Source organism: Solea senegalensis, unplaced genomic scaffold, assembly GCF_019176455.1.
Source record: "Solea senegalensis isolate Sse05_10M unplaced genomic scaffold, IFAPA_SoseM_1 scf7180000013836, whole genome shotgun sequence".
NCBI lineage: Eukaryota > Metazoa > Chordata > Actinopteri > Pleuronectiformes > Soleidae > Solea > Solea senegalensis.
In genome coordinates, this window is record NW_025320901.1 from 184,659 (window position 1) to 195,847 (window position 11,189).

Genomic DNA, 11,189 nt, shown 5'->3' on the forward strand with positions numbered 1-11,189 from the left:
TTTGCGGGGAATGCAACAGAAGTTATTTATTGGAGCAACTTCCAGAAGCACTTGACCTGAAATTTCATCTTCTTCCTTGTCTCTCCACCAGTCTCCAAGAGTCGGCTAAAACCTGACTGACTTTCATTGTTTGCTTGTCAACAAACATCCTAACATATTAATGCCAGAACTGTCAGGACACACGCATCATTTTTGCCTCTTCAGCTCATGATTCAGTATTTGATTCCTATGCAGCGACACCAGACCTTCCAACGATCGAGGCCGTTGAAACAGCGTTCTCAGTCCATGACCTCAAGCCAGCCAAGGTAAACAAACTTTAAATAAAGAACATCACTGGAATCAGGGACGTGCACATGATTATAGAGGGGCAGGGCTCAAAGTCAGAAAAAGGCAGAAAAAAAAATCAGGCTTTAATAAGACAATATGTAGATTAATTAATGTAAACTTAATAAACAAAGTACTTATAAAAAGCAAACTACTTAGTTGTGTATCATGTGTAGATGTGAGTGTTATGTAATTGCCATTTCTTTTTTGCCAACAAATTATTATCAACTTGAGTTTATTCACATTATCATAATACTGAGGTTTGTAAGACATGCAATTCTAAAAAGCAACAAAACACTGGTTTATTATGAGTCTATTTATTGTTGTATATAAAAATACAAAAATAAATAATGGAAAAAACTTAAATGTGAAAATCATTTAAGTTCAATTGTTAGTAGTAAGATTTGTGGCAAGATAAACAGCCGACACAGACAGCTGTCATATTAGATTATTCTTAACTCTCATTAACAGGCTGTTACTTTATAAGCACATATAGGCCAAATTTTCTGAAACATGACTCATACTTACGCACGTTGATTAAGTGGAAGGCGACTTGTTTATGAATATGTTTCTACTCTCATTCTCTCTCCTGTCATAGATCGGAGTCTGTGAGGTGACCAATGGTTATCCGAAGCCAAACATCACGTGGTACAGAGAGAACACGCCGCTGCGTAATGATCATGGCGGTGAGACAGATTCACGCCAACATTTGCCACCCGCTGCTCCACTATTTAATCATACTTAATGAGATTTAATGATTTTTTTTTTCTTTTCTCTCCATCCCTCGTCTTGTGTTCTGTAAACGTTGCTGTCCTCCAGTGTCGGTGGTGAGTGTAATCACCTCCGAATACTCGGGTTTGTTCTCGGTGAAGAGCGAAGTGAGAATGATGGTCACGAAGGAGGACAAAGACGCCAAGTTCTACTGCGAGGTCAACTACTTTGTTCCCGGAGGAACACGGATGACGGAGACAAACCGTATTAACATCACTGTGTACTGTGAGTTCACGTATGAACTTTGCTGAATATCGTTACTCTCTTCCTGTTCCTTTCTTTAGATAGATATTTTTTAAACTGTTTTGTGTTTTTATTCTGCTTTAATTCATCTGTTAGACTGTTCCATCATTTAACACACATACTTTTTAAAGTTGTCCTGGCATTTTTAAATTATATTCCCTGTGTCTCTCTAAAAAAAAAAAGGTCTTTATTTTATTTGGAAGTAAATGATTTCTTGCTTTGAATATTATTTGTTTTAAACTGAATCAGATCCAGAAATTTTAGAATTCTGAATTCTGATTGCCCTTTTCTGCATTGTTTGAATATTGTTTTTGTACTTGTTTCCCAAATATGAACTTCAATCTCCTGACATTTTGGAGTTCATGTCTGAAAACGTCACAATAACAATAATAATCACATAACGTGTCAACAAGTTTGTGCTCTACATTCTCTGTTTCAGACCCCTCCACTGCTGTAAAGGTGTGGGTGGAGTCACCGAAAGGCAAAATCAAGGAAGGGGACTCGATTGAGTTGCAATGCCACGGCGACGGGAATTCTCCATCCTCTGTCTTAACAATCACTCACGATGGTGTAAGAACGCACTTACCAGCACTTTTGATCCCACGATTCATTCAACAACGATGTTGTCTTTCGCCGCATAAACATCCATTAGTCGCTGTTCTGCAGCTTTTGACTGTGTCATTCAAATTCCTCAGTCGACGGAAACACTTTTCAAGAGCTCCTGTTGTGTAAAAGCGTTTAGTTTATGTGCTAATCAGATTACAATGGCTTTCTGTAGGGCCTTGAGGAGACTTTGGATGACAATAGGTTGGTGCTGAGTAACGTGACTCGTCTGAACAGTGGAGTTTACCACTGCAACTCTCTGGACTTGGAATCCGATAAGGAGATCACAGGAAATACCACCGTTTTTGTCAACTGTAAGAAATCTGTGACTATGACAACACATACATTTTACTAGTGGTGTCCCAGTGTACGCAGTCATTTCCCTGTCATTTCTTTTCCTCTGCTGCGCGTGCAGATCTAGACCCTGCTGTGGTGATTCCTCATGACACTGTCGTGATTCAAGGAGAGGAGCTGGTGGCCACCTGCAATGCCCTCTCTTCTCCCCTGACGCACACAGTGGTGTGGTTTAAGGTCACATATGCACACACACACACACACACACACACACACACAATATGACTACAGAAGCAACATTTTTTAATCACTGCAATATGCATGTAGAAAAACTGTTGTCCTACTCATTCATGTACTCGATCATTGATTTATGATAATTGGTGATGCCACACGATCTGTTAAAATAGAGAAACTGGTTCACTTGCGATCATAATTTACTAAAAACTATTGCAGCGGTAGTCGTCCTTGTGTTTGTGTGTGTGCTAAAAGTGTGCCTCTTCCTGTTTGGTGTGTGCAGGATGGGCGGGAGATATCTAGGGGTCACACTTTGAAGCTGAAGGACACTACATTCAGCACAGCAGGGACGTATGTGTGTGTGGTGACTGTTGCTGAGATTGAGGGAATGGAGACCAGTGGCACACTACGTGTCACAGTCAAAGGTAAGTCTGATCACAAACACAAAACACCACAAAAAAGTCAATTAAAGATGCTTAAAATGTTATAATGTAACTTGTGTACATGGATTGAAATGGGTTTTCCTTTTCTTTTTTTTAAGTTTTACTTCATTTTGTTTGGATCCCTGGAACGTTGAAAAGTGGAAAAGGAAAAGTGTAGTGACTAGAGATGAGTGTTTAAGTGTGACCACAGAAACCGTGGAGTACAACAGTGCTTCCATGAGACAGCTGCAGCTGATTCAGATCGCTGCTGCTCGTGTTCTCACTAAGATCAAAAAAAGTGGAGCCCATAACTCACGCTCTGAGATCTAGACCACTAAGGTTAACCGGGTCAAGCTTGCTCTGTGTTCCCAGAACCTGGATTAAACATGGGAAAGCTCCCAGAAGAGAATGTGTCTGCTAAATCAATTAATTATTTTAAATCTAGCCTGAAAACCTACCTTTTTACCACTGTGTTTAAATAAAAACAAAAAGTATTTGCACTATGAGCACCACAGCTATTGCAACTTTTAATTTTCTCTGTCTTTCTTTTACCTTTCTATTTATATGTTTTTATTGTGTTTTATTATGTGTTTTATGTCCTCTATGCTGCCACCGCTGCTGTATTTCTTTCCATTTTATTGTAAAGCCCTTTGAAAGGACTTTGTTACTATTATCAACATTTAATTTTATAGATTAGTGTGGCACTATAGCTCTATGGTATGTGTATATACTTGAGTAGTATTTGTATGTTTGCAGTAGCAGTAGTTTGTCATGGGAGAACATGTTAACCTTATTTCTCGCTTCTCTCTCTCTGCAGGACAACCAAAGATCATCAGGCCTGATAACACAGACATAGAGGAGAGTTTTGAGAAGTCAGTCAACCTGAACTGCATGGTCAGAGGTTTCCCTGTTCCCAGCATCACCTGGACCACATCTGATGGACAGGTACAAGAACAAGAACTCATTAAACTCATGCATTTGCAGATTTTTATAATTTACTAATAATAAAGGGCTATCTTATCTTATCTAATTAGATCTTGATTCAGCTGTGATGTTCATGTCAATTTTTAATGCTTCAGCAAAAGGTTCTAACCTACAACCTCTATATTAAGGGCCATACTGAAGAGAAACAAAATATTAAATAAATCTATCGACAATAAAGTCGTAATATCACAAGAATGAAGTCATAATATTAAAAAAGTCATAATATTACAAGAATAAAGTCTTAATTTTAGGAGAATAAAGGTGTAATGTTAAAAAAGTCATGTTACAAGAATAAAGTCATAATTTTACGAGAATAAAGTCATAATATTACGAAAATAAAGTGGTCATTTTACTAGAATAAAGCATGCTAATGTGCCAGAAATATTAAGTATATTTTTTTGTGAAGCCCCAAAATCAAAATGTAACTTCACAAAATGCTCCGCGTTTGTCATCTTGACACAGGTTGCAGCTGATCATCTGAGATTGTGCGACTTTATTCTTGAAAGATTAAAAACAAAACAAAAGAAAAACATGTCTAATAGTCAAAACAAAATGACAAAATATGTATGAATGAGAAAAAAATCCAACAGGTGAGCGACGTGGAAGGAAACTGCAGAGTCATAGAAATTACACAAGACAGACGATGTGATCTCAGAAGTATAAATCAGGCTTAGTCATGATCATGTGACTAATGTACAATACTAAATCCCTGACTGACCTAAACTAACACTGTTCATCTTCTTCTTCTGTCTGTGCCTGGACATTTCTCTTTGTCTTCACCTGTGTGTCTCTGCGCCAGGTCCTCAAGACAGTGTCCCAAGAGGAGACTGAGGACAGTGTCAAGAGTGTGGTCAGTGTCAAGGTCATGTCCGACATCACTGCTGTGTGCAATGCCTCCAATGAATACGGCACGGAAACGCTGACCTTCAGCATCAAAGCCAGTGAGTCCCGCTGCTTGTCCTTCCTGTCACTGTATAGTATGTGTATGACTCTACCTGGTAGAATTAAGATATCCAGGATATCTTGACCTATGCTACTAACTCCATCCTGACTAAGTCGGTTGCACGAACGTCAAACCAGGATGAGAAGGCGCGGCTTGGTCAACCCAGGTGTAATATATCCTGGCACGTGCACGTTCACGTGGCTTTGAAGTAGACCGTGAGGTCGATCACAGATTTACTGAGACAGAACTGGAGAAGACGTGTGTCACCAATTGAAAAACAGCTTATCATGGAAACTTATGATAAAAAATACAATACAGTCGCTTATACTAAGATCAGAGAAAAAGTCTGACTGGACTGAGCTTATACTTACAGAGCTTATTTGAGCAAAGTAACTGTTTTTATACTGTTCTATACTGTAAACTGAGGTCGGATACATCGGGATTTCATGTAACAAAGCAGAGGTATCCTTCAAATAAAACTTAAAAAAGGAAAAACAACACAAACAACTTTTTGCTAATGAGCTCCTCGTTCAGTCACGTGACCAGTCACACCCCAGAAAACCGTAACACCACACAAGTTTCCCCACTGCGACTGTTAGACAACGTGATTATATGTGAAGTTACCGATTCATATTCTTATTGAGTGATTTGTGTGCTGTAGCAGTTTATGGCCAGTAGGAGGTGATATTGGGTGTTCTGCATACAGTTACCTAAAGGATGTTCCCCGCGTTAAAAGCAGCTGAGTGAAAGATAAAGTTTCATGTATTGATATGCAGAGAAATCACAAATACATGAGCCACTGATTTTATCAAATACACTTGTGACAGTGCAGTAAATCATGCCTTTATTTAAATGTGACTATAAGAAAATGTAAAAAATAATAATAATGATGTCATCCCTGTCAGATCATCTGTGGTGAGTTCACGCCTCTGTGCTGTGTGATGATTAATTTTGTGCAACCGACTTGAGGCTAAGTTCAGCCAGGATAAACAACATAGCCCGGCTTAATCCCTTATCCTAGTTTTGATCAACAGGTCCCTTTTGTCCTTCCTTTTGTTTTTTCCCCTCGTTGTTGTCGTCGTTACCACCTCTCTGGTTATTTTTACTTTGTCGAATGACCTTGACCTCTAAAGTGTTTGCCTTTTTGAACCTTTCATTTGTCAATGTTGTGTCGCGCAGCTGTGTGGCTTGTCCATGTTCACCCCTTCCCCCCCAGTTTGTTAACAGGGAATGTCCGCCCCTCTGTGCATCTACCTTTTTTCAGCTATACTCACCACCACACAGGCCTCCACCACTGCTAGTACTATTTCCTCCAACACAGGTAAGACGATAGTCAGTCTTAACAAATCAAGCCTGAAATCCATCACTTAATGTTCATACATTTGCTACCATAGTTAAAATTCCATGAGTAAACGAGGAAGAAAACGGTAATATTGAGTTTCATGTTGATCCTCCTCAGTGAGTCACAGAGACGATGAGAAAAAAACTAACTCGAATCAGTGTTTGCTCTCATTAAAATCTCTTTTTTATAACTTTGAATGTGTAACATAACTGAGACCTTTTAAATGCTGCAAGGCGTTATATTGACTCATGTGTAGGTGCAGTCCTTGTGTGTTTTTTCTTTCTGCTCGTTAAGGTTATAATTGCACTCACTGTACTTATACGGGACAAAAGGAATCAGCTGAATTATTAGATTCGAAAAAGATCCCCAACATGATTGACCTCCCGCAAACCGTAATGGGTATTTTTGTTTTTTCATTATACCGTGCAGATATACACAACACACACAGCCACAAATCAGCTTCAAATGCCGAAAAAAAAAGATCAGATGATAAGTTCAACATCTATTATAAGCAGTTTGGGGCGTCTGCTGAAGCTCTTATTGTCCTGTGTGAATAAGTGTGTGTGTGTCAGGTCTCCTGATACGAGTTAACCCAGTCACTCACTGATAATATTGTGCTCTTGTGGGTTTTGTTTTTTGTTTAACTTAAAGCAGAAGTACCAAAGAAACTCAAGAAAGGTTTGTATGAGACGCTGCTGCAGGTTCTCCTTTACCTCTTGACCTCAGAGGCAAAAAGCTTCCACCTTCTTCTCCTCTGCTGCACCTTCCTTTTCTCCACACGCTCCCCATTTCTCTGCTGCTGCTGCTGATGATGATGATGATTAAAACACCTTCCCCTGTGCAGGTTGTCATGCTGTTGTAAACACATTCACATGCTAGGACACACAAGGCATGCACACTTGCAGAGTCGGAAATCAAAGCCCACAACCTTCCAGTTGAAAGACGACTTGCTCTGCCACCGCACGCCTCTCCTCCTTCACAGTGAATCATGCATGTCCTGCACTGCACTGTGAAAATGCTCTCTTCTCTTCTGACACACTGTGGAATGCTGCATCATCTGCCAAATGCGATCCTGTGTCTCTCCGGCCGCATGCCGTCATCTTTCGTTTGTGTTCAAGAGAGTGCTTTAATAACCCCTGTGCTTGTTCCTGTGCTTCTTCTCCACCAGAGGGCAGTGGCGTTATCATTGCGGTCATCATCATCTGCATCCTGCTGCTGGCCATCCTGGGGAGTGTGCTCTACTTCCTTTATAAGAAGGGCAAGATCTGCGGCCGATCTGGCAAACAAGACCTGTGAGTGTGACGAGTTGAGTCGCTGGACTTGATCACAGCGGTCAAACTGTGGAATAGTAGCTGTGCTTTATCGTCTGCTTTCCTCTAAATGAGACCATCATTTAGAAAGTTGACAATGTGTTCGTTTGGAGGAAAATGTTGACTTATGCTGTAAAGCAAGTGAGAAATAGACACATTTTTGAGTTCAAATAAATAAATAAATTCTTACTTTCTAACTAGCCTCACCTGGCAAAACGGAAGGCTATGTCTACGTTTTTATGAGCACCAAACCAAATTATTACTATATGATGACACAGGACGTGTAGATCATGTCATGTCAACCTAAATGTTTTTCTTTTTTCCTGTACTTGTTTCTTGAGTCGTTCATATGAATATGGTAATGAAAGCAGAAGATTTCACACTGTTTGTTTAACATTTTTTTAAAAGGCATAATGTAAAGCATAAGGGGCGAGGGCTTTCTTCGTTTTTTTTTTCAAGATGATACTGTTTTCTAGTCTAAGTCGCGACAGATTAGTGTTGAGCAGAATGTCACTTAAATGAGTGTCTGACTTGTTGCAGCTCCAAAGAGAAGTCCAGCAAAGACAACATTGTGGTGGAGATGAAAAGCGACAACACGGAGGAGGCGATTCTCCTCGGGGTCAACGGAGAAAAACAACCTCCCAGTGACCAGGTAGACATCTGCTCTCGATAATAATTCTGTCTGTGTCGATATGATTATGCCAATAACGTCATTAAACCTCCTCCACTTCTCCTCTCTTTGTCTGTGCTTACGCTCTGGAGTGAAGGGTGGTAAGTACCTGGATGTGCAGAGGTGAGGACGTGACTTCAGACGCACCGAGTGCTGCCCCTGTTCTTCCCTCTCAGGCTCATACCCGCCGATGCCTTCAAGCTTCCACCGGAACTCTTTTCCTCCACCTATGTCATGGAAAATGCTCCGTCAATGTCCTGACGGAACAAAAGAGGCGCCAGTTAAACAAGCTGCGACCTTTGCTCACTGTCCTTTCACTTCGCGCCACATTTCTCTTGAAATGCACCCAGAGCTTTAACGACACAGGCCCCCGCTAATAAATCTTCCGACTCGTTAAAACCGACCGACCTTAAACTGTGTGAGCCTCGTACAATGCTGATCGACTGTAGAACAAACATTAGAGCACAACTGTTTTTTTATACCTGACTGAGCATCATCACCTCACTTGGTGACCACAAGCAGCCTGAAGCCGCTCTTTATCAAAAGTGTACATATTATATAATCTGTGTATATATATTTCTTTATTTAAAATAAGAAAATAAAAACAAAACAGAAAAACCGCCACAGATAAATGAGCAGATAGTGTTTTATTTTGTTCTGGTATTTTTTATAGAGAGCAGGGAGAGCTTAGGTAGTTTTAGTCATTGTGTTGTATTTTTTCTTTCTGCTAAAGTCTCCACACTGAAGTTTTGGGGACACAACAATGTTCCCCTCATACGCCACATCCAGCCTTGCCCAAGGTTTTGCCTTTTAGCTCTGAAAACAATCCTTATATTTGTTTTTGTGCTCTAAAGCGTATACTCGGGTTTTTCCACGCCTCCAGTTTGTGCATATTAAAGAAAAAAAGGTGAATTGTCTGTTTAGGATTTGCCTTAGAAGGGCTAACATTTATTTGTTACTTTGTTGTTGTTTTTTTCCTTCACAATCTAGTTTTGATATCTTCTGTGTGTGTTTTGAGTTCAAGCTTTGCCAACAGTCAAATAAAAAAAAGAGTTGTAGATGCCTTAGAAATGACAGTTGTGTAGAAACTCTACATTTTTGTACTTGGGTCATATTTAATGTTCCGTGCACTGATTTCCTTTGTTATTATCCGACATGCAGTTGTGTTTCTTTAATGTGAAAGGGTTGTTTTGTGTAGTGTGACTGTATGTGAACGGAAAGTATTACTGCAGTGATGAGAGCAGGACAGATTTGGTCCATGGTGAATATGTTTCATTGCATGAAGTTGACCTGTTTCTGTTGAATGAATTTCCTTGTGTTGACTGAAACTTGAAATAATCTGTTGGATCAAAGAGAGAGAGAGACAGACAGAGCGTCACCCTCAGGCCTTACATCAACTCTACTCTCATTTAAATGTAACGTCGTGTCACCTTAACATATACGACTACTGAGGAGTGGAGAATAATGTGACTTAAAATATGCAAATCAAGTCGGACAACAATAAACAATCAACATGCTGCGTGCAGCTACTCAGACTCAGCCCGTTCTCCGTCTGTCAGTTTTCTGTTCCTGCTGTTTTCATGAACTTACCACTATTTAAATTTTGTTGTTTGAGATCTGTTAAAAATGCAGTTTTAATACCATGGAGTTTTAATTCTTGTCAGTGATGGCAATCAAACCCATTTTACCAACAAAGTCATTGTTTGTAGTTTTGAAAAGTATACCAAATAAAGATTGAATGTTAAATGAAAAGAGAAACTGGTGGTCCCAAGACATATGTACTTTATTATATCGATTACAGCCAAAGCTACTGTATGCCATTTCAATAGGAGCAGTGTTTAATTGATAAACATAAACATCAGTAGTTATTCGTTTAATGCAGAGGGAATGTTTGGCTTTTTTCCACATTTTGGTGGACATACTAAAGTATGGCTTTTTTGTCACATTTTGGACGACATACTAAAGTATGACTTTTTTGTCACATATTGGACGACATAGAAACCTATGACTTTTTGTCAAATTTTGCACGACACACTAAAGTATGACTTTTTTGTCACATTTTGGACCACATACTAAAGTATGACTTTTTTGTCCATTTTTGGACAACATACTAATCTATCACTTTTTGTCAAATTTTGGATGGCATACTAAAGTACAATAATATAACATACAATAGTATGACTTTTTTGTCCATTTTTGGACGACATACTATACTATGACTTTTTTGTCCATTTTTGGACGACATACTAAATTATGACTTTTTTGTCAATTTTTGGACGACATACATTAGTATCACTTTTTTGACCAATTTTGGACGACATACTGGGGTATGACTTTTTGACAAATTTTGCATGACATACTATACTATGACTTCTTTGTCCATTTTTGGACAACATACTATACTATGACTTCTTTGTCCATTTTTGGACGACATACTATACTATGACTTTTTTGTCCATTTTTAGACAACATACTAATGCACAACTTTTTTGTCCATTTTTGGACGACATGCATTAGTATGACTTTTTTGACCATTTTTGGACGACATACTATACAATTACTTTTTTGACCATTTTTGGAAAACATACTACACAATGACTTTTTTGTCCACTTTTGGTCGACATACTAAAGTATGTTTTTTTTCTCCAAATTTTGGTGGACATACTTAAGTATGAATTTTTTGTCACATTTTGGACGACATACTAAAGTATGACTTTTTTGTCACATTTTGGATGACATACTAAGCTATGACTTTTTTGTCAAATTTTGGATGGCATACTAAAGTACAATAGTATAACAAACAATTGTATGACTTTTTGTCCGTTTTTGGACGACATACTAAATTATGACTTTTTTGTCCATTTTTGGACGACATACTGAAGTATGACTTTTTGACAATTTTTGCATGACATACCATACTATGACTTTTTTGTCCATTTTTGGACGACATACTAAAGTATTGCTTTTGGATGGACTACAATGACATATGGCCATTTTGTCCATGGCTTTTTTTTCCAAATTTTGGTGGACATACTAAAGTATGATTTTT

General features: G+C 38.8%; 1 protein-coding gene across 4 annotated transcripts in view; it reads left to right on the plus strand.

The window, feature by feature from the left end:
• mcamb (melanoma cell adhesion molecule b) overlaps positions 1–9,892 on the plus strand; it is a 33,937-nt gene extending 24,045 nt beyond the window's left edge. The window contains exons 4-17 of one of the 4 annotated variants that reach the window (XM_044015739.1): positions 235–305; positions 923–1,010; positions 1,144–1,320; positions 1,778–1,908; positions 2,117–2,255; positions 2,357–2,472; positions 2,753–2,894; positions 3,709–3,836; positions 4,675–4,816; positions 6,083–6,139; positions 6,812–6,838; positions 7,329–7,452; positions 8,011–8,122; positions 8,233–9,892. In XM_044015739.1, the coding sequence (XP_043871674.1) occupies positions 235–305; positions 923–1,010; positions 1,144–1,320; positions 1,778–1,908; positions 2,117–2,255; positions 2,357–2,472; positions 2,753–2,894; positions 3,709–3,836; positions 4,675–4,816; positions 6,083–6,139; positions 6,812–6,838; positions 7,329–7,452; positions 8,011–8,122; positions 8,233–8,235 (1,457 nt within the window). In that variant the 3' untranslated portion in view covers positions 8,236–9,892. Of the gene's footprint in view, positions 1–234; positions 306–922; positions 1,011–1,143; positions 1,321–1,777; positions 1,909–2,116; positions 2,256–2,356; positions 2,473–2,752; positions 2,895–3,708; positions 3,837–4,674; positions 4,817–6,082; positions 6,140–6,811; positions 6,839–7,328; positions 7,453–8,010; positions 8,144–8,232 lie in introns of those variants that run through there. The other 3 variants (XM_044015737.1, XM_044015738.1, XM_044015740.1) reach the window with 3 other exon arrangements.
• Positions 9,893–11,189: the final 1,297 nt, after the last annotated feature.